Here is a 23,489-nt window from a genome sequence, read left to right as displayed (position 1 = left end):
TTTACCATACTTTATTAGTAGACTAGATCTGGAATGGGCATGCTGTCTTTTGGGGAAAGATGGGACAGCCTAAAAGAGCAGTTGTTGGAGTTTAGCGATGACTTAATTGAATCCTATAAAGGGTCTTGACGGAATAAACGTGGAAAGAATATTTTCTCTTATGGAAGAATCTGGAACAGATATCCCCTGTTTAAAAGTCAGGGATTGCTTACTTAGAGATTCATCCCCTGAGAGTTGTGAGCCTTTGGAACTGTCTCCCTGAAAAGGTGGTGGAAGCAGAGTCTTTGAATATCTTTAAGAAGAGGTGGATGATTCTTGTTTAGCTAGGGATTGGAACACTCGGGTTCTCATGTAGGAATGTGGATTTGCGGTTGCAATCGAATCGACCATGATCTTGTTGAACAATGGAGCAAGCTTGAGGTGGTGAATGGCTGCCTCTTGCTTTTGATTTGTATGAAACTGACTCCTTAAAATAGTTGTACTACTTTCAATCTCTGGGTGTTGGTGTGCTTGTAAGAGTATGAATGTATGTGTACAGAAACCAGAGTCTTTCCCACTGACAGTCATGTGTCAACGCAGTAGAGCAACTGAGTGACATTTGACTGAATTAGAAATCACATTAGAGCATGTTTCATGATGGAGTTGACTGGCAAGGAAACAATATCCCACATGAACTTCACTGGATTGACCTATTTGAAAAATTCAGCTGAAGTTTTCAATCCCACTGTTGGCATCAAAAGCTCTGACATTGGGTTGGGTATTTTATACTGTTTGGTAATTTGAATTGAGTATCATCCTCTTCAAATTCATTTCACAATAAGAATTTGAGAGTTCTTTGTCCCATGTGGTCCACCACACCCAATCCATAACTTGGGATTAAGCTGACAAGTCTTGCTCTGTGAAGCTACACGTGTTTTGGGGTAACTGAAGAATATCACACTGTGTCAGGGCTGTTCATCCAAACCTCAGTCTGAAACTGGTTAATGTAGAGTATATACCCCACAATCTGGTCCAGGCTTTCTTTTGGAGTGCTTGATGCTGACACTAGATATGTGTTATTTCTGAGTAGAAGTATCCATTTCCTTAAAGTGTAAACACAGAATTTTTTATTGTTTAATGAAATTGCATAAACTTTGAAGGTCAATTAAATGAGCATTCCTTCTATTGCTTAATTTATATTATTAGCTTAGATCACTTTTTCTCCTCTTGTAGCTATGTGCAGACTGGTTATACTTCCCTTAAATTGATCCTGCAGCGATTTGGACCCTTAATGGCAGACAATCTAGTGACACCACCTTCTATTGGGGTTGACATAACACGTGAAGAAAGGTCAGTGACTGCTGCCCGCAATATATCAATGGCATGACTCTTGACAAATTGAGATTTTTGGCCTGTTGTTAAGAGTTTCTTAGTTTGTACTATTTGTGTGGTAATTCTTTTGCGGAAAATGGTTCAGTCCACTCAGCCTAAACTAACTTAAAATAGGGACTGTGGATGCTGGAGATTTGTAACATGAAACAAATTTATGGAGAAACTCAGTTTTGAAGAAGGGTTATTAGACTCAATGTTCACTCGATTTTCTGTCTCTACAAATGTTGCCAGACCTCCTGAGTTTTTCCATATTTTTATGTGAACCAGTCCAACTTGTTAAACTATTGGTCCACATTGCTTAGGGAGGGGAAAGGGATTCATCAGATCAATAAATGTAGCTTGTTACACCATTCTGACATCCAGGCATAGTCCCACTTCACTGTCTTTTCTCCAAGTGCCTTAATACTTCATGAGTAGTATTGATTTTACATCAATTAACCTCTCCAGTGGATTTGGTCTGTTAGATTTCCCCTTGTGTATTTCACTTTCTGCTGACTTTTTTATGTGCAAATATTCCAAAATATGGTATTTACATAATCATCTAATGTAGAACCACACAGACTTGGCCACTTTCCATGAATTAGTTACTCAGGATCCACAACATTGGAGTGGAAGAAAGTTAGTCACTCCCTAGGAACTTTATAAGCCTGCTCTTGTGCAGTGATAGTGTTCCTATCTCTGAGCCAGGAGGCCTCGGTTCAAGTCCCACCTGCTATAGAGATGTGTAATAACATGTCTGAACAGGTTGATTAGAAAATATCTAACCTGATCCTATTGTCCCTTTATTTATTTCTTAAAATATGATCACTTGATGCAGCAGTAGTTTGCAGTAGAGAAATCACATTGTCATTAGGAGCAATTCATTTGCATAGGATAGTGTCTCTACAATGTTTTATATTATTTGCAGTTATTATGTTAAAGATAATTGCACTGTTAATTTCCTGTGCCAATTTAATAGGTAACTGGAGAGCGAATGCTGCAATTTGACAAAATTCATTGGGAGATATTTCCACAGTTAATGGCAGAACAACACAAATTGTCATCCAGTTTATGGTGGTTCACAGTCACCTGTTCCTCATCCTTACCCCTGGGACCTAATTTAACTTTCTCAGTGGTTTGCCAGGTTCAAATCTAACTTAGTGATTATATAATACTACTATTTTTTTAAATGCTGAAATGTTTCTTATTGAGACTGGGTAAGTATTCAATTGGAATTTCTTCACTAAAGTGGGAGCAGAGGCTAATCTATCAAACAATGCTGAAAGAACAATAAAATGCTGGAAATACTCAGATGTTGCTAGACCTGCTATGGAAGCAGAAACATTTGATGCTTTGAAATGTGTGTTAAGCAAAGGAATTTAGGCAGGTATATGGAGTTAGGCCACAGAACAGACATGGGTGTTATTACTAATATATCAATAGGAGGCAATAATAAGTTAACTTTGACTTGAAAGCTGGCAAACCTATTTAGCATATCCAGACTTTAGGAGAAGGGGCAAGTTGAATGAAACTGAAAAATTGTTTAATTTTTGTGCTTCTTTGACTTTTTGTCTTCCTTTCTCAGGCATCAGAAATGTAAGCTGTGTTATAAGCAGTTAAAAAACTTGCTCCCAATTCTTCAAAGTAAAGCAGGACTGCCTGGCCGTCAAGGCAGTGCTTTTCGTGAACTGCAACTTCTGATGGCAGCTTTTGAATGACCAGGTTCTTCATTGACTTATTATTGAGCTGTTGCTCTTGGGATTGTCTTTCTCTGATGGATTGACATCCTATTGCAGATGCTGCCAACAAAAGATCCGAAGTCCAAGTTGTCTGCAAATGGATTTTATTTAAGTTTACTGAAGTTTAGAATTTTGAACATGAGTCAGCCAAGGTGCATCTTGACGTTTTTGTTGTAATGCTGCAGGGATTAGTTCCTCCCTCTCAGTATTTATGACAGAAGAGCAAAGGAAACTGATGATTCCTTCAATTACCTGCCTGTTAATCAACAGTGTGATGTCAGGAATAGAGATTCAAATGACACATTTTTCCTGGTTAACTTGCTATAGTTATCTTTGTTTTCCATTTATACATAGATTGGCTTTCACTTCAACCTCATTGACCCTACTTTCAGTATTTCATAGGCAGTACTGACTACTGTGAAGTCAGTAGCTCTGGTGCAATCCAAAGGCAAAATATCAGCAGTAACCTGTTTCCTGGGTGACTACGTGTGCCTTTTGGTTTAAATATAAATCACAATATATTGGATTTTCACCTTGAGCTTGTAGTAAGTGTGAAGCAGGATCTACCATTAAGACTTTTTTTGTTCTTTCTGATGCAGTGGACTTCTATGTAACATCTCATCTTGTATTTAAGTTACTTCATAAATGCTGTGAACTATTCACTGTACTAGTTCAGCAGGTTGAAATTACCACAGTCACCTGGAAATTTTAAGACAGTTATTCTTTGTAAATTGTTATTCTTGCTATTTGAGGATTGCTCATTTTACCTCTTCTGCATGGGTGATCAATACCAGTAGTAGATCCCTTCTTAATTTTTTTTCTTTGGTGGAAACCTTTTCCTCAATTTTAATAAACAATCCCCACCTCGAACCAACCATGCCTGATTTGCTTTAACCAAAATTTGGCCCCCAAAACTGGTTTACAGAAAAGCCTGCCTTCTGTGGTCAGCTCATTAAAGTATGCGGTGAAATTTTTGGAGGTGGGGAGTGCACTTGGACAGGCATATTGTAACAAGTTACTTTAGTAACCTGCTTGTGAGTGCAACTGTATGAGAATATGCCTTCTGAATATCCAATTACTCACCAGTTATTGGTACATTTTTGGAATGTGCAATATTGTTCTCATGTTGCACTTCCAATGTCAATTGAGCATCATTATTTGACAAAGTTCATGTTGTGCTACCTGTCCATGCTATGTATAGAATAAAACAGCATCTATGTACGTTTTTTAAAAAACTTCAATAATAAAGTGATTTGAAAAGCTCAAATAGCATCTTTGCCTACGTTTTTCTCTTGATCCAGAAAGTATATTTAATTTCTCCCAATTCACATACCAAACTATTTACCTAGTTAAGCACAAACCACAGTAGTGGAAAGAGCAGCATCTACTTTAGAAAGTTTGATCTTGGTTAAAATCATTTAATCCATAGCAGTATTTTTTAAAATGTTTATTTGAAATTCAAGAGGCAGGTAACATGTTGGAAACTTTTGACATTACATTTGAGCAATGCTCAGATTCTCAATACTGTAAGGACCAAAAGGCCCAGAAACATCAACCTGAGCATAATGAACATTCATTTCTGAAAGACAGATTTGCCTGAATAATGCCAGTGCTGGAAGATTTCTCTACAAGTTTCCCTAGTGTACTAGGGGAAATACCCTGCTCATTCCCATCCACATACAAATATCTCATAGCAACATTGAAGACACTAAACTGTAAAACAAGACAGTACATGCTAAGCATAACCAAAACAAGCTGCCTTAGACAGCAAAACTTTTCCATCTGGAAATTGCATGTTGAAACAACTATATACATTAAATTTAAAAACACTCTGAACTTCAGAGACAAGTTCGTTATTAACAGATTGACTTTACATCAAGACAAGTACTCTTACAGCAGTTCTTGGGTAAGATCTAGGATCTTATACAGATTTTAAACATCCAAAAATGGGATGTGAAGAATATGGCTTTGGCAGAAGCGAAATCAGGTCTGATATCCTCAGATTGCAACACTGATTTATGAAGTTTGTGGCTTAGGATCCAAATGAGAGCATTCTTTGTGAAACAGTAAAGCAGCTTTTGAAAACAAGTTATGAAAAAGTACTTCAGGTTTCAGCCTTTTGTTCATTATTAATTAAATACAACCTACTGAGGGAGAGACTGCAAATTTACAAAGATTATACTAACTCTAGCTTGTTTTAATCAGAGTTAACTTTCCAAAGATTTGAATTGTTACTTGAAGATTCATTCTCTTATTAATCTCCAGGTCTTCTGACTAGTCACCCTCTACAGGTTAATCTCAGTGTAGCACAGTGAGTTTTCCCTTGGAACACTTAAGGAAATCCTGAACTATTACTTTCCAGAGCCCGTGGTGCAAACCACCTGCATGTGGCACTGGATGGAGAAAAGGCACCAATGTTTTTAAACAGTGGCAAGAGTTAGGAATGCCATCCTCCCCAAGAACTAACAGTCTCCCCAATTTTTCTACACAATCAATGTGCTCAACACTCAGCGTGGCCTCAAAATTGTATATATAACACACTGGCTAGACCCACAAATGACAGCAAGCTGCCAAGATTTGAAATACAGAGATTAATGGCAGTGAACAGACTTAAATGAAAAGGGCAATGTATCTAAACTGAAACTCATTGAACATCAACCTTTGTATATCAAATGACAGGTTTAAAAAAAGTAGACAATATAAAAATCTGTTTATACATATATAAAAAATAAGTAATGAGCTCTTCTGTGTCAACTTTTTAAAACAGGCTGTATATAAATGTACAGACATTGGCCTATAATTTATGACTTGATGGTGTTGAAGTGCTCAGCTTTGGGACAGGCAATCACTTCCTGGCTTTCCACTACTCCAGCAACCTCAGAGTGCAGGCAATGCAGCCGGTCGATGGTTTACTTCACCTAAAGGGAAATGTGCTTAGATTAGCTGAATTACATCCAATAGATTGAATATCAAGCTTTAAATTGATCAAAGGAATTTAAAAATTTACTAAAACCTTATTGCTAAGCTTTGTTTGACATTTAATACAAATACTCAATACCCTAAATGAAGGAGTACTATCTAGGCTTTGCACAAGAGACAAAAACTCAGCAACTCTTGGGTTCCATTTTCCTTCGGGTGCAGACCCCAGAAACAAATGTGTTGTCAGCAAGGAGAAAGTGATTTACCAACACAGTATTGGAACTGACTGCTGTCTGCAGGAAACTAAAATGAGCCTTGGATAATATAGGATGGGGGGTGCAATTAAGGTGCTGTGCTGCACAAAGAGGATCCCAACCAAATGTAGAAGGAACACTTATGAGCCACCCATAGCATCCTTGAGAAAAGTTGTACTGAACTTTTTGAACCACTACAGTTCATGTAGTCTAATGGCACTGTTCACTAGAGAATCCTAGAGTTTTGGCTCCAGTATCAGTTAGTCTTGTGGTAGGGAGAGGAAGTGACAGTCACATATGGGAAGGGTTTGTACAGACAAAGTCTTCCTGCCTCCACTTCCTTAGAACAATAATGGATAATCAACAGCTAGGTAGAAAGATAGAGCAAGTACATTTCTACTACTTGCTCTTTGCCATTGTATATTTATCAAATCTGTTTCACAGCAAGTATCTATTAAAGGGAAGGAAAAGAACGTACTGGAAAATAAGAATAGGTCAAGCCCATTTGTTGGGGGAGATGATACTACAAAACATTTATTTCATAGAACAGAGGTTTAGCACCAAAATGCAGCTTGGTCCAAGGCTGTTTTTTCCCTTCCTCAAATTGATCTCATAATATCAATGAATCAGCCAATACTTATGCATAGGACTCCTACCTTCCCCCCCTCCCCCAGTCAAGATAACATCATTATCTGTATGGAAACACATGGATCTACTTCACAATGTGATCCATACAAAGATCAAGTGGGCCTCTCTGATAAGCAAAGGCTAGGTTGCATGATTTATAAGATAGATAACTCAGGAGGGAAGTAGGCAATTCAGCTCCTAGTTTTAATATGATTGTGGCTGATCTCATTGGTACCTCAACTCCATTTTCCTTAGCCTGTTCTCCATAACCTATCTGAAAATGATGAAAAATCTGTCCATTTCATATAATTTATTCAGTCTCCCATCCAGTGCACTCTGCATAGTGAATAGTGGAGTAGTGAATCTCCATGTAAGTGGAGATATACTCATTCAAATTTTAAATAATTTCAAGGTCACTCCTTTCATTAAAAAGCTATTGTAATGTAAATTTACATTCATACTTGTCAGACAATTGAACAGATGGAACAGACAGACTGCTAACATTACTAATTCCACTCATATGTGATGGTTTCTCTTGTCCCAAGATGGTGGTGAAGTAAAAAGAGAAAAAAAAAATCCCTATTCAAAACAGAATAAGCCAAAAAATCTATTCCAATCCTATGTTTTGTGAAAATGACAAGAATAGAAATAGTGTGTCAGAAGACCTGGTAGGTTTCTGCAAATCCTCAATGTCATTGGCTGACTGAGATTATCCCAAGTGTGTGGGATGTATTTTTGAGAATTAGATCCTGGAAGTGGTTACGTTGGGAGCTGGTCTGGTTAGCAGCATAGCGTTTTGTACTGACATATCACTGAGGCAATGCTCCATGTAGATTGAAACCTGATCACCATTCTATCCAATACATGTATTCCACGTTGTCTATTATAATGGTTTAGACAAGTTGCACCCATTTCCATACCTGATGCCATTAGTCGTCTTTTCCCTGCTGTAGTTTTTCCCACTACGCTCCCTCCCGAATGGCTGATATTGAGCCGTCCTTGTTGGGCAGCTGTGGACGGGGACTCTGACTGTGATGAAAAATACACAGTCAGATTTTGAGGTATTCTATTTCCCACATGAAACATACTTTCAAGGCAATCACTAGCAACCAGCTTCCTGAGCTGCTCCAGTATACTAAGCATCACTGGTGGTATTAGTATACTGCATGTCACACAATTGAATATTTTGTTTGAAACTGAATAGATTCAACTGATAAATGAATGGTTGATTCCTGATCTAGTGTTTTAAGAAAGCTCAGTGTTGCAGACCTTACCTTGACCTCCCATTTTCATGCAGGAAGCAGACTATATCTTGGAAGACCAACTACTGAATTATCACATTTAGTACAAATCTGAGATTCAGATACTACAGGCTTATTACAGGGCAGAAAAGGAAACTTTAAAAATGGCTACTTTAAAAAAATAAATTAATTGAAGTTTGCCGTATCTATAGGAATAAGAACATGTAAAAATATACTAAAAATGTTGTTGAGGGAAAAATGCAACAGAAGCAAATTAATTAAAAATCTGTACTATAATTACAAGAGAAGAATAGTTTTTCGTTTATGCCAATTCAGATTCAGCATATCAATGCAAATCAAAAATTCTGTTGGGGTATGAAATTTCACTTCAAGACAGTTAGGAATGGGTGATAAATGTTGGCCTAGCTAGTGACACCCTATGTCTCATGAACAAGTAAAAAACTCATTTAGTGGACTGTACTGAGGAAGATAAAGTGAGTGACATGTGCTGGAGTGAGTTCAAGAGAAATCCAGGAATTTTAGCAGGCTTGACTTTGAAGGTGTCTAACCAAAGAAGTGTGATCTCAGAATGATGAGCCACACAGATCAGTAAAAGGTCTTGATCCAACTGCAAGTGATACCTGTCCAGTGTGTTTATTGAGACACAAAGCAAACATCAAGCCATCGGAATTAGTGAAAATAACAACTTGTTCACTGGCATCCAGGGTTGTATTAGAAGAACAGGCTGGAGAATTGAGTGTTTAACTTTCTAGAAAGGAAGCATAACGTTCCTTCTCTTTCAATCTTGTATGACCACTTCCTGCAGCCTCTCAGGGTGTAAACACACGATGCCCAGAGAACGAAAGTTGGTGAAATGTTCATTACCTCATAGTCTTGGCGGCTGGAATAGTCCTGCTTTTCGGCCCTTCGTACCATGGTCCCCAGTTCTACTGAGCGCACTCGCTGTGCAAACTTGAGAGAGCAAACAGTCTCATTAACATTCTTCTCCATCGGAGATACCTGCAGAAATAAGAAAAGGATAGAAAAAAGATTTTAGCATAGAAAATCCACGTAAACATTCATCATCAACTCCCAGTGACCCCATTACTTCTTTTGACTCTTGGTTCTGTTGGCATGTCTCTCATCCAAGACTGAAAATCATCCGGGCAAACTCCAAAGTAATACAATGCAAGTCGACACTCTAGTATAGCACTGAGGGAATTCTGTTATTGGAACAGTCATCCTTTGGATGAGACGCTAAATAGGTTTTAGACAAACATTTTTAAAAATCCACTGCTCCGAAGAATAAGAAATTCTCCTGGTTTCTGGGACAACTCTTCCTCAACCAAAACTGGCATGATGATATAAACCGGTCATTCATTTAAATGCTGATTACAGGATATTTCAGTGACCACAACTGCTCAGAAACAGTCCTTGTCCAAATGCAGCAAGACCTGGACAATATCCGGATTTTGGGCTGACAAGTGAAATCATGCTCCACATCATTTCCATTAATAAAGAATCTAATCATCACTCCTTGAAATTCAATAGCGTTACCATCACTGAATCCGACACTATCAATATTCTGGGGTTACCATTGACCAGAGTCGAGAGTGTGTTGCTGGAAAAGCACAGGTCAGGCGACATCCAAGGAGGAGAATTGATGTTTGGGGCATAAGCCCTTCATTAGGCTTCATTCCTGATGAAGGGTTTATGCCTGAAATGTCGATTCTCCTGCTCCTGTGATGCTGCCTGACCTGCTGTGCTTTTCCAGCAACACGCACTCGACTTTGATCTCCAGCATTTGCATTCCTCACTTTTTCCTACCATTGACCGGATACTGGACGGGACTAGCCCATATGCATACTGTATAAGACAGCAAGTCAGAGGCTAGGAATCCTACAGTGAATAACTTACCTCCTGACTCCATAAAACCCTGTTTGCCAAGCTACAAAGCACAAGTCAGGAGTGGGAATGGAATACTCCCTACTTGCATGGATGAGTGCAGCTCCAACACTCAAAGTTTGACATGATCCATGACAAAGCAGCACACATTATTGATACCACATCCACAAACATTCACTCCCTCCACCACCTGATGCTCAGTAGCAGCTAGAAGGACAAGAACAGCAGATACATAGAAGAAAAAACCACCATCAACAAGTTCCCCATCAAGCCATGCACCATCTTAGCGTATTGCAATGGTTCCAGGGAGCTCACTACCATCTCAAGGGTAAGGAAGTCCACATACCATGAATGAATAGAAAAAAAATCCAACATAACAGTAATGCACAACATGATCCCTTGCAAGGTACCCAGAAATATTTCTAGCAGTCACGTTAAGGCAAGCTCTTGCTCTTTTTGAGAGAATGCTGCCATATTTCTGAATATACAACCCATATTTCTGAGCTCTGAATTGTATCAGGATACTTCGGTCTGGTACTGCTTCGTTAATATGGGTTGTGGGTACAAGACTAACCAGTATCAACTGATTGGAGTATGGTTATGGTTCTGTTCACATCACGTCAATGTTGTTCAGCCTACAGCCTGTTTATTATGTAACACCATGGATCATTCCACTACATCATATCAGTTTTCCCCAAGGGAAGTGTGTAAAGGTACAAAAACAAACAAAACCCAACATTAGCTAAATCAACCACCAACAGACAATGCTAGCTTTTCAACTGTAGGTTTACCTTTGAGTTCAGCTCATATCCCTTCCAAGTATAATCAATGCAGACAATGAGTCTCTTGCTCTCTGAATTCACATAGCATCATTCTTCTCATCAATCCCCAAAATGCAAGAAGCCTACCCTGTACCCCCCACCCCAACCATCTGATGCAAAGGGATATATCTCCCCAGTTGGAATGTCATTAAGTCCACACCAGAGAAAACCTTTGAGTGAAGCAGAAAGGAATCTCACCTGGACCATCATGAGAGTTTTGCTGTCCCCACTGAGGGAGTCTTGCAGCAGGTAAGTCAATTTGGAATTACGGAAAGGAATATATGGTTGTTTGGAGCGCAGTGCACAGATGACATCACCAAGGGCCAACAAAGACTTGTTAATATTCTGGGCTTCTCTCAGCCGGGGCCCCTCTGCACCAGATTTACCAACACGCTCAGACCCAGCCAAGTCCACAAGGTTTAATTTACCTGAAAGAAAGCAAAGTAGTGCGCTTTGAGATAATGAAGACAACCTAAATCACAACTCCAAATAAGAGGACGGATCAGTTAGTGGCCCAAATTTAAATTATGTCAGACCATAATTTTATTAACAGATGCTCACCCCTCGTGATTGGCACTCCATGCGTCATTTTAAACATTTGCTCCCTCCACCACTGGTGCACAGTAGCAGCAGAGTGCACTATTTTGTAAGACACACTGCAGCAAGATGCCAAAGGTTCTGTCAACAGCACTTCTAAACTTGTGAATTCTACCACTCAAAAATAAAAGCAGCAGATGCCTGGAAATGCCACCTTTCCAAGCTCCCCTCCAAGCCACAGATTATCCTGGCTTGGAACTATACTGCCATTCCTTCACTGCTAGGACAAAATCCTGGAATCCCCATTAACACGGGCGTGGATGGATCATGGAGTGCAGCAGTTCAGGAAGGGAACTCACTAGCACCAAGGCAAATTTGGGGTGGGCAATAACAAATGAGCTTGAGTAATACATATATCCTGTGAAATAAAAAAAATTCTGTTGACTATACCTCATCATCAAGCTCCCACAGTTTTGCTGTTAGATTACTATAAGGTTATTATTTAAAATGATGTGCAAAAGAAACGTGTGGAGTGAGGGATAAGTTTTTAATACAGCAGTACGTTAAAGTATAGAATAAACTGCCAGGATGTGTGGTGGCAGTAAGTTCGATTAAGACATTCAAGAGAGCATTAGATGATTATTTAGATGGAAATAACATGTAAGAGTTTGGGGAAGTAGGAGGAAACTGGCACTAGGTACTCGTAGTATCATAGAAGCAGCATAAAATCCCTAGTGTGGAAACAGACCATTAGGTCCAACACGTCCACACCAACCCTCCGAAGAGTAACCCACCCAGACTCATTCCCTTACATTTACTCCTGGCTAATGCACCTAACCTACACATCCCTGAACACTAGGGGCAATTTTAGCATGGCCAGTTCACCTAACCTGCACATCTTTTTTGGATTATGGGAGGAAATCCACGCAGACACAGGGAGAATGTGCAAACTCCACACATACAGTCGTCTGAGGCTGGAATTGAACTTGGGTCCCTGGTGCTGAGAGGCAGCAGTGTTAACCACTGAGCAGTGATGCTCATTTAACCAGTCACTGCCAGCATGATGGGCTGAACGGCCTCCTGCGCGATAACGCTTCTGGTGATTAAAGCGTTACACTATTACATTACATCCCAACCAAGCTATAAAGCGTGGTCTTTCCATTTCATGTGAACCATTGATAGAATTAGTGAGCAGCTCTCATCATTAACAAGTAATTACCAAGATGGTAGAAAGCAGATTAAGTTAGTTCTTATTTATCCTCAATCTTTCAACTCCTCAGTTGGTCATATCGATAATTACTTTTAAATGGAAAGAAAAATGTTGTCTAAAATGTGAGCAATACATTTTGGAGTTCTAACCGTTCAAGACATACGGACAAAGAAAATTAAGCAGATCAAAGTTACTAAAAAGGTATAAAAAAATACTTGCTCACACTAACACCAGCAATCTCAATGGTGTCACTACTTTGTGGTATGTCTAGATCCTACCTGTTGTTCTGACTCCAGAGGTGAGGTTTACCCCAGTAACGGAAACTATAAGCAGAGCATGAGAACGGGAGCTGCGCTCATTCACATTTGTGAAATCTGTCGCACGATTCACACGTCCAAGTTCAAAAACCTGATAAAACAGAAGAGACCTCACAATGTGCTTGTCACATAAAAGATCCCAATTTCTCAGAGTCAGACTTCAGGAACTACTACTTTGGAGGAGGTTTGTTGCTTAACTATCTAATTTTTTTTTTTAGAAATTAATCTTTAATTTCAAATTTTAAAGATTCCTCGGACAACACAAACATATGCAACATACCTAAAGCGAACAGAGATAGATGTTCAGTGGCTTCATCATCTAATCTAGGGTAATGCTCCAGCACAGCACCAAGGATATTGCACTAACATGGGTGCAACCTTTCAGATTAAATGTTAAACTGAAGTCCTGACTATCCTGTCAGGTTGACTTAAAAAGATTCCATGACATTATTGGTTACTCATCTCAGTGTTCTGCTCAAATTTTATGCACCAATGCAACATCACCAAACAGATTATCTGGTCATCATCCCAAAGCAAAATTTGGAGGCTGCAATACCTACACTACAACATACTGCACTTTGGAACATATCAAGTTTGTGAAAGAATCACATTTTTCTTTGGTTCCTTTCAGAGCCTTGCGTGAAATATTTTTCTGGGGAAACTGCATTAAACCCCCAGAAACCAGAAAATCAACAGTCCTGTGCAATGCTAGGAATACTGTTCAGAGAGCTCATATTAGATTAAGATAAATGCTCAAGTCTGGAAGCCTAACCTCTTACTGCAAACCTACTCATTTCTTCTTCCCACACAAGAACAGACTGAAGGGGAAAAACCCTCACCTTATTGATGTCATCCACACTCTCTACCCTGATCTGAATCAGGCCTGGGACATAGAGCTGGCCACTACCATCAGGGCTCAGCTTTATCTCCAACTTTTCACTGGGGTCCTTGGCCAACAGGTTCCTGCAAAGAAAGCAACAAGTTGGATCTTGGGGCCTCAACAACAGATCGAGCATCATTATTGCCCATCGAATTGCCTCAGCACAGGACACACAACCACAAGGAGGGGCAGACAACATCAAAAGCCACAGAGCAGCAGCAAACACCAGACAGCAGGGAGACTGTGGGTGCAGCAGTTATGTGGAATTCTGAACCCAGAAAAATAGAACTTTATAATGGAATTCAAAAGATTGTTTGACATAATCTAAGTTTGCACTTAGAAATAAAAGCGTAGAAGGGGCCATTTTACAGAGGAGATTTTAGAAAAATCAGAAGAAATAGGCACATAAGTAGCCCATTGGGCCCATCATGCCAGCTGCATCGTTCAATAAGATCATAACTATTCTGACTGTGGTGTTAACTTCACTCCACCAACCAATGACAACTTTACATGGGGCTATTCACCCTCTGCTTCAATCGTAGTACATTCAAATCAGTCTTTAGGTTACAACTGCAAGGTTCACCAGGCTGATTCCTGGGATAAAGGAGTTTATTATAAGAAAAGGTCAAGCAGATTGGGCCATATATTTAATGGATTGTAGAAGAATGGTAATTGCCCTGTCGATCAAAAAGCTGCCCAACCCAGCCTCGAGTATGTTCAATAATCCAGCTTCTACTTTCTGTGGGAGGGAATTCCAAAGACCAATTACCCTTGGAGAGAGGAAATTTCTCCTCTTCTCCTTATTCAATTGGAGACTCCCAGACTTTTAGACTGTTTCCATTAGGTCTAGACTACCCTTCAAAAGGAAGCATCCTCTCAATCCCCCCAGAACCTTACATGTTTCAGTAAGATCTCAGTCTTTTACACTTGATGAAGTATAGGTCCAATGTGCTCAACCTTTCTTCAGAAGGCAAATCGCTTCATTACAGAATCAGCCGGATGAACCTTCTGAACCATTAGATCAAATCCCTGCAATCATAACGTAAAAGATTCTGATTCAAATTTGTGACCAACGTTAGAGGGTCAACAGCCCTATGTGGAAAGAAACAGTTTACCATCAAGTAGCCAATTGACTCAGTTCAGCTCAGGAATATATAAAATTACATAAGTTCAGGAGACATCACAACAATGTTTTCAGAAGGTGGACAAGACTGCTCAAGAATCAATTTTGTCCCAGTTATATTTTGGAAGACATCCATTAATGTTCATGTCTTTTCAAAAAAGCTCCCCTCCTTTGTACAAAAAATCAACTGCAATTTTTGTTCATAAGAAAACCAAACCTACATTTCCACAAATAAATTGTAAAAAATATAATTTCCTTCAAATTACTGCTGAATAAAGTTAATTCTGCAGAAGTTGTTAGCTTTACTGCCATTGGTGATTCTAGTCGATGCCCTTATCCCAATGCACATTTCTTCAAAAAGGTGAACATACAGAATGTTGAGCTATTTGTCCATTAACACCATCTCTATGTCCATATAAAGATCAGAAAACTTACTTTGTGTTGTAATATGCAGAAAATATTTGATGAGATAATGCAGAGTGAACTTTATTCCACATCTAACCTACATAGTACCTGGCTCAGATTCTCTTTGTAATGGAGAAGTAGCTTTGATGGCTCCCAACCACTGCTTTCAAAAATTCTTGTTTTGAAAATTCAGAAAGTAGTGACCACATCTCCACTGATACTGAACTGAATGGCCATCCAACCAGGTCAGTATCAAAACAGATTGCAGTACAAGGGGAAACAATTGGTTATGAAACAAAGATATCTGCAAACAAGCAACACAGTTACAGAAGCAGCAAGGTATCAACAATAACCCATCCATTTTAGTCTCATGATTAGCCCACGCAAGCCCTGGAATGATCCACTCCAATTTTGAGCACCTGCAGACATCCATGACAAAAAGAATTGCTGAAATTTGAAGGTCAAGTTTAACACAGCCACAGGAGAGGATGCAGGTTGAATAAAGAGAGAACACATGTTTAAGAAACCTCTCACCTTTCAGCTGGACCGAGTTGAGGAAAATAGCTAAATAGTTGCAGCAGTCCCAAGGATAATGAAACTGTTCAGATTGGGATTCCCTCAGATCAGTGAAAGGGGAAGCACCGTTCAGTAATGGGATGAAACCAGAGACCAAGAAGGTCCCATCAGGTTTGGCTGGTTTTTCTGCACTTTCAGTTGATCTCAGAATAGGAGAAATACAGTTTGCTCGAGTTTATTTGGGGCTTGATAGAAGGGAAGCTAGGATCCCTGCTCCTTACAGATATCCACTGACATTTACTGGAAAATAGATGTTTGCAAACACAGCACCAGACTTCTCAGGATGAGTGAATGTCTCTCAACAACTAACTAGGATCCCACATGGAGAAGATGATCAATCTTCTGTGGAGAAAAGAAAAGAAGGAAGAAGAATCTCTCTTCAGGGTCATTAAAGGGCTCAGTTGATGCTAATGCTGCTTTGGTTCCCTAAAACATCCCATCAGTACTGTGCTTATCTTACATCTTAAGTGAAGTACATGACCTGCACATTGCACTTCCCAATCATTTGGTAGTGGGCTATTGGGACAATGAATCATCAAGAGATTCCATGACCAGTAGTAGCAATCACTGTGGGGGCAGGTACAGACAACAGCTCCAAATAAGGAAGGAAGGAACTGGGGGCAAGGGCTACTCTTCAGAACAGCAAGGATCAAACACAGAAGATGCAGCTGTATGGTTTGTAAGGTTTGAATTAATACAGATCCAGAGATTTTCTTTGTATTAAAGAACAGTCAGCTTTACAGCCATGCTAAAGCATTCTACCAACCACCACCCATGCACCTCCCACCAGAGTGCAAGTATTAGTAACCTCATAGTTAGATCCTCAATCTTCTGGGGGTCAGACCCCAGCAGGTCTCTATAAAAAGAGAAAATACTACTATTAGCAGCCACATCCATAGATCATCCCTACATGTTAACATGCGAACACGTGGTTAGCAGTTTACCGTTGCTACATAGTAGCCAAAACTACCAATAAAGACACAAAGCTGCACATACCTGAGTGTTTCATTGTAGATCTCAGCCATGCTGACAGTAATAGTCAGATCCCAATCTGCTGACCTCTCTGCCACTTCACCAAACAGGAGTCTCAGAGCCCGCTGGTTAATCCCAGGGTCTTCAGGAGAACCCTGGAGAAATTAAAGTTCCTCATCAATGTTTAATGCCCTTGCAAACTCAGCTGGAAAGAAAAACCATCTTTCTATGCTCCATAGATTGGGTAGAATTTACCAGCAAAACGGCAGAAAGAAAGAAATCCCAAGATCAACAGGTAACCTGCATTTTTATGCAATGACTAACCCTCATAAAAGATGGACATTGTTGAGCCAGACAATGAGACATACTGCAGCAAAGACTGCTGTTCAGGACTCTGCCAGAGCCCAAACACCTTTTTAAAAAGGCATGTAATAAAAAAAAAATCGCAGAATTCTACGAAAGTATAAAAGAGGTCATTGGCAATTTCTGACAAATTTTAGTTCCAGTGTGGATGATAGTAGGAAGTAAATCAAAGCTGGTTAAAGAAGCCACATTATATTGTCATCACAACACTGTAGCACTGCAGATTTTGGAAAGGATTAGTATGAATTGAATTAATGTGGAACACTTGGCTAGTTTTAATATATGCCATTAAATATATATATTCTCAAACTGCTTTTCCCATAAAATCTATTAACTCCATTAATGAGTTCCTCCCTTTAAGAATAAAACACAAGACAGCTGTTAAAAAGCCTACCTCCATTGTGTATGTCTTGCCAGAACCAGTTTGTCCATATGCAAATATACAGACATTGTACCCATCAATGCAAGATGTTATGAGGGCCTGGACTTCCTGAAATACCTGAAGGTTAAAGTAAAAATTTAAAAGGAACATTTGGAATTCTGACAGCTTCAAATGTTGACAAAAGCACTGCAGCCTGGATGTTAACAGTGCAGGGACGTCAGTCTGCTTTTCCCATTCCTCGGCCTGAGACACTCGAGTCTACGTTTAGAAGAATCTCAGTTCAACTTGGGCAAGTTGGACACCAACTCTCAAAGATCCAGGATGAACCAGAGCCAGTGCATGTTTGTTGGAAGGTCGAGACAATTGGAGTAGAAGTGAATGAACCCAAGGGCAAAGAAACAGCAGACCCAAGAACCACAAACCCAACCAGCTAACTTAGCCAGAGCCTGAGTGGTTTTGACTGGTGCAGGCAGGTTTAGTTTAGTCAGTATTGCCTGCACACAGACATTTGCAATGTTTCTACTGAAAAGTACAAAATTAATGTCTATGTAAAGATTTGCAATTATATAGCGTTTCACTGCTGTTAGGAATATCTAAACAGCCTCACTGTCTATGAACAACTTTAAAATGTAAAAACTGTTGGCTGAGCAAACTGGGAAGAACTAGAGTTGATGCCACCTGGATACTTCAGAGATTGAAGGCAATTTTGTTACTACAAATTACATAGTGCTTAGATTGAACACACAATATATAAAAAAAAAAGAGTTAAATCAAAAGATTAGAATTCAAATACTTGAGAAACTTGAACTAATTCCTCACAAAGAACTGACCGGAAACAGTGGTACAAAGGAAACATAAATGGAAACAAAGTCATTCAGTGTATAGAATATTGCAATAGATGTCCTTGGTTCTCAGGGCAGACAGAGAGAGGTAAGTTCATATTAGAAGTGGTGATCCACTGGCCACTGTTTCAAAACAAGGGGTCAACCATTTGAGCATACAATATGGGGAAATTTTCTGTAAAAGGATCATGAGTTTTTGGGATTTCTTCCTCAAAAAAAAAGGTAGCGGAAACAGTCATTGAATAATTTTAAAGATGGTGGCTGATCGATCTTTGAGTGGGGAGAGAAAAGTCATTGGGGGTAGAGGAGAATATGAAGTAATCAGATTATTGAATGGCAGAGCAGTTCAAAGGGCTTATTCCTGCTTCATGTTCAACGACCTGAAGTATTTATGAATTGAAGTTTTCTTCAAATTTATTCAGTAAAACCAGAAATATTGATTAAAAATCACTGCATTAGTCCATAACTTCATTGTTGCATCATATAACTATTATATTAGTAGAAGGACAACTCAATGGACCTTAATTTTTTTTTCTCTTATCTTGCAATTCCTAAAAACAGGATTCCTATTTTCTAAGCTACTTAGATCTTCAATCAATCATCATCCTTACAGCGTTGCACAAGAACCCAGTGACTAACTGAATCGCACAGTAATCCTCCTGTTGGAATCACTTACCTCTGCCTGCAATGCATGCGGTTGGAAAACTTTGTCCAACTCAAACATGGTGGTTTTGCCACGGTGTGTCACATACAGGACTCCATCATCGTCGTCAAAGGAAATAATATTTCTCGTGTCGAGCCCAGTACCATCCTCCAGAGTTATTGGCCGAACTCTGCACAATACACGGATATTCCCTGAAGAAACAGCAGGAAAGAGGTGGCAAATACATAGAATAAGGCTGTTAGTGTAGTAAGGTTAGCTCTTAATGATCATCTCTTCTCCGTAGCATGCACAACAGCCATTCCCTACTTGTTTCCTACTAACACCTGCGGGAGATCTACTGAACAATGGTCTCTCGAAGTACGTCAAGAACAAACTCACCTCTGAGTCGTACCAGCTCATTGTGGCACTTTTTCCGCAGCTGCATCTCTCGCTTGTACTTGCGCAGCAGATCCTGATTTGTTTTCTGTGCTTCCTCCACTGCCTGGTAAATCTAGAAAGGAAAGAAAGAAAAGCGTTATTCACAACCTCAAGATACTCCAAAGCGATTTTCGGCCAAAGTACCTTTGAACGGTCGTAAAGTAAAAAATATGATAGCCCATCAGTCACAAAGGTAGGTTAACATGCACTCGTTCACCAAGCAGCGGAGCCAAATAGAAATACGGCTGATCCACTGAGACATTAGCACCACAACAGGCAGAATGTAAACGGTCTGTCCCCACATTGTGCTCAGGCTGTGCAAACTATGATTCTGCTCACACAATGCTGATTTGACTTTTATATAGACTTCCCAGCCCACTCACTCTAACCCTTAACAGGTTTACAATGTTTCTAATGGCGAAGCACTTTGATCTCACCTCCCTCTTCGTCTGGTTGACTGCATCCTGCAGCAGACATGGAAAATCCCGGACATGATTCTTCAGGCAGTTGTAATCACTGGTTAATGTCTTTAGGGCGGGCTGGATAGAGAGAAGGTTCATTCGAACTCCTGCAGGGAAAGATCAAAAGTTCAACACAGCAGGAAGTTCTTCAGCACTAAAAGACATTGGACTGAACTCACATTGAACCTTCATTCACTACCATCCTGAGATGCTCCCATTCCAATCTGTCCTTGCTCATTAAAAACAGAAGTTCCATCCAGTTCATCCAAGTCCTTCAAGAGCCTCCCACTGGATACAAACAGTCACAAATAGGCTAATGCACATCACACTAATTACGACCTGCTTTGTGCCAACTCCACGCACTGCTTCTTCTGCATCACCTACCATTCAGATTCTCATGCACGGTCTTCATTTCAGACCGGGCTTGCAGGAAGACCTCTTCAATGGCCTGGTTCTTCTCATCCTCCATTGCCTGAAACGTCTCAAGCATTTCACCACGTGTCTGCTCAAGCTCTGCTTCATACATCATGATCTATAGGTCAGAAGTGTCATTGTCATATTCAGAACCTCCAACAGAATGTAATACAACACAGTAGGAGCATCAAACCTATCAGTGAATTCCAAGTTAATAATACTGAGTTTTGGGGGGGGGGGGATCTAAGATGGCGGCGATCTGAGAAGATCACACTGCAGAGCTTCACATCGCAGGAGCAGGATGGTCCTTTAACCCACCCAACCCAGATCATCAGGATTTCTTGGGGCGCTGGAAAGGTTGTGGAGCCCTAAGAAACATTTAAAAATTGACTTACCTGTCCAGAAGTGCCTAAAAAGGGAGGAGCCGCATCCAAGGCCAGGTCTGCAGCTCAGCCTGCAGCAGCCTCGGAACAGATTACTCTCCAGGACCTGGTGGACCAGCTCCCGAAATCTCGCGAGATGCTGGGGAAACAGATTGAAGAGAAACTGGCTCCAGTCTCTCTCATGCTGCAGAAGCATGAGCAGCAGCTGGGAGACCTGGAGAAGAGGATGGATGAGGTGCAGCACAGGGTCACAGTGGTGGAAGCTGATGCCAGTTCATTCAAGGAAGAGATCCAAGCCCTGAAGACACAGGTTCGTAATTTGCGTGACCAAGTGGATGATCTTGAAAACAGGGGCAGGAGAAAAAACATTTAGATCATCGGTCTACTGGAGGGTAAGGAAGGTGAGCAGCCTGTGGAATTAGTTGAAGATGGGCTTCCGAAATTCCTTGACTTGGGGACTGGCATGAGAGGATTGAAGATAGAGGGGGCTCACCGGGTCGCAGCACGAGGTCGGATCTGGGTCAACGCCCTCATCCTTTCCTGGTGCGGTTCCATCATTACCGGGATAAGGAGAGAGTCATGGAGGCTTACAGACTCCAGGGGAAGGATCCAAAGGCCCTAATTTATGAGGGGTCTAAGATCATGTTTTTTCAGGACTTTTCAGCTGCAGTGATCCAGAAACAAAAATCGTGTGATGGTATCAAGAGAAGACTGAGGGAGCTTGGGATTCAGTACTCCCTGAGATATCCGGCAGTGTTTTGGATCACCTTAGATGGATCCATGCATCTCTTTGACACATCAGAGAAGGCAAGAGACGTTGTGGATAAACTAATCTAATTTAAACAATTGTAGTATGTATAAATATTGTTGCTTGGGTATGCGTTTATCATTCTGTAAAAGAAATGAAGGAAATCCGGTTGGAGCTTTGTTTTCCCCCTTTTTTTTCCTCTATGGATAATAATTTGGTTCAAACAATGTCTGGCAGTGGTTAAGATGTACATTTTAAATTTCTAAGTTAGGACATACCAAAGGATGGGTGGGGTATTTATTCCCCTTTTTTTATAAAATAAGTTTTTTTTATTCATATTGATATTCTATGGGGTGTTTATTCTTTTTAGCTTGCGCTTGCGATGCGGCTCTAGCTGGGAGAAGTGAAGGTGGTTGAGATGGTTAGATGCCTATTTATGGGCAGTTCGGGACAGGTAGTTGCCCCCTTCGGGAAGGGGTAAGTTCCCCTACTCAGCGCTATTGGCACTTTATTGTTTTCTGGTTTTTGTTGTTTATTATTCTTAATAATTTTGTGCGCTTGTTAAATGTAGTGGTTTTAGTTTATGTAGTTTTTATATTTGGTGGACTATGCGACACGAAGGCTCAGCAATTTGTGGTTCGGGTTCCTCCTCTCTGGAATTTAAACGTAATTGCAGAAGATTATGGCTAATGATTTGATTAAATGGTGTATCTGGAATGTCAAAGGGCTTATGCCCGAAACGTCGATTCTCCTGTTCCCTGGATGCTGCCTGACCTGCTGCGCTTTTCCAGCGACACATTTCCAGCATCTGCAGACCTCACTTTCTCCTCAAGGGAAGTCACTCACCAATTAAGAGGAAGAAGGTACTCTTGAGTCTTAGAAAGGAGAAGGTGGATATTATTTTTTTACAGGAGACACATTTGGATGACAAGGAGCATCTGAAATTACAGCAGAATGGCTTTGACCGAGTTTATTTTTCATTATTTAATACCAGAAGTAGTGGAGTGGCTATATTGGTAAGGAAAAATCTCTCATTTAAGTTGTTGGAATGTGTTAAAGACACATACGGGAGGTTTGTAATTCTTAAAGCCTTGATAAATGGGGAAGAATATGGCATTTTAAATGTTTATTGTCCCCCCCAGCTCATTCTCTTAAATTCTTGGTAGATGCTTTTTCTAAACTGATAAGTCTCAAGTCTCGGCACATCATTATAGGGGGAGATTTTAACTGCCTCATGGACCCCACAGTAGACAGGTTGCCTAAAGGTCCCTGGATACCCTCTGCACAAACTAAAAAGTTATTAGGTTTGTGTGGGGAATTAGGGTTGGTGTACATCTGGAGGTGTCTCCACCCTACAGGTAGGGATTTCACGTTTTTCTCCAATCCGCATAGATGTCACATGAGGATTGATGTTTTTCTGACCCCTGCGGTAACCCTGGATCTGGTTGCATCCTGTACAATTGGTAATATTGCCATCTCTGATCATGCTCTAGTGTACCTCATGGTTAAGATTAAGGACGTTACAGTGGATTCAAGGTACTGGCGAATGGACCCCTTTATTCTCATGGACAGTAAGTTTGTGGAGTATTTCTCTAAGGAATTTCGGACATTCCTAGATATCAACAGACTCAGTTGATAGCTCATCTGTTCTCTGGGAAACTGCCAAAGCTTATGCCAGAGGGTTAGTTATTTCATATTCCACCAGTAGGAAGCGGCAGAAGGGTGAGCAGCAATGTCTCCTTGAAGCACGGTTGAAGGCAGCTGAGAAGGCCTATTTTGACAGACCCTCGTTGGTCAAACTAGAGGATTACGGCACTGTGGTCTGCACTAAATCCCGTGCTCACGCAGACAGCAAAGGAGCTGGCTTTTGCAAAGCAAAGGTTATACGAGCATGGTGACAAGCCAGGCAAATACTTACCATACCTTGCCAGAAAGAGAA

At 40.3% G+C, this 23,489-nt stretch overlaps 2 protein-coding genes across 11 annotated transcripts in view; one reads left to right on the top strand and one right to left on the bottom strand.

Annotated features, from left to right (window-relative positions):
- The window catches only part of katnb1 (katanin p80 (WD repeat containing) subunit B 1), a 77,362-nt gene extending 73,006 nt beyond the window's left edge, over positions 1 to 4,356 (top strand). For all 3 annotated transcript variants that reach the window (XM_043707274.1, XM_043707275.1, XM_043707276.1), the window contains 2 exons: positions 1,213 to 1,329; positions 2,936 to 4,356. In XM_043707274.1, coding sequence (XP_043563209.1) covers positions 1,213 to 1,329; positions 2,936 to 3,068 — 250 coding nt within the window. In that variant the 3' untranslated portion in view covers positions 3,069 to 4,356. The remainder of the gene's footprint in view (positions 1 to 1,212; positions 1,330 to 2,935) is intronic.
- A 165-nt stretch (positions 4,357 to 4,521) lies between these two features.
- Positions 4,522 to 23,489, bottom strand: part of kifc3 (kinesin family member C3) — a 59,518-nt gene continuing 40,550 nt past the window's right edge. For 6 of the 8 annotated variants that reach the window (XM_043707267.1, XM_043707266.1, XM_043707265.1 and 3 more), the window contains 13 exons: positions 20,390 to 20,537; positions 19,982 to 20,112; positions 19,506 to 19,617; positions 19,140 to 19,318; positions 17,634 to 17,738; positions 16,901 to 17,031; positions 16,713 to 16,760; positions 13,760 to 13,883; positions 12,882 to 13,011; positions 11,055 to 11,284; positions 9,016 to 9,150; positions 7,810 to 7,918; positions 4,522 to 6,007 (listed from right to left, as the gene is read on the bottom strand). In XM_043707267.1, the coding sequence (XP_043563202.1) occupies positions 5,967 to 6,007; positions 7,810 to 7,918; positions 9,016 to 9,150; positions 11,055 to 11,284; positions 12,882 to 13,011; positions 13,760 to 13,883; positions 16,713 to 16,760; positions 16,901 to 17,031; positions 17,634 to 17,738; positions 19,140 to 19,318; positions 19,506 to 19,617; positions 19,982 to 20,112; positions 20,390 to 20,537 (1,623 nt within the window). In that variant the 3' untranslated portion in view covers positions 4,522 to 5,966. The remainder of the gene's footprint in view (positions 6,008 to 7,809; positions 7,919 to 9,015; positions 9,151 to 11,054; positions 11,285 to 12,881; positions 13,012 to 13,759; positions 13,884 to 16,712; positions 16,761 to 16,900; positions 17,032 to 17,633; positions 17,739 to 19,139; positions 19,319 to 19,505; positions 19,618 to 19,981; positions 20,113 to 20,389; positions 20,538 to 23,489) is intronic. The other 2 variants (XM_043707273.1, XM_043707271.1) reach the window with 2 other exon arrangements.

Source organism: Chiloscyllium plagiosum, chromosome 17, assembly GCF_004010195.1.
Source record: "Chiloscyllium plagiosum isolate BGI_BamShark_2017 chromosome 17, ASM401019v2, whole genome shotgun sequence".
NCBI lineage: Eukaryota > Metazoa > Chordata > Chondrichthyes > Orectolobiformes > Hemiscylliidae > Chiloscyllium > Chiloscyllium plagiosum.
The sequence above is the reverse complement of the archived record's forward strand: the minus strand, read 5'-3'. Positions and strand labels throughout refer to the sequence as shown.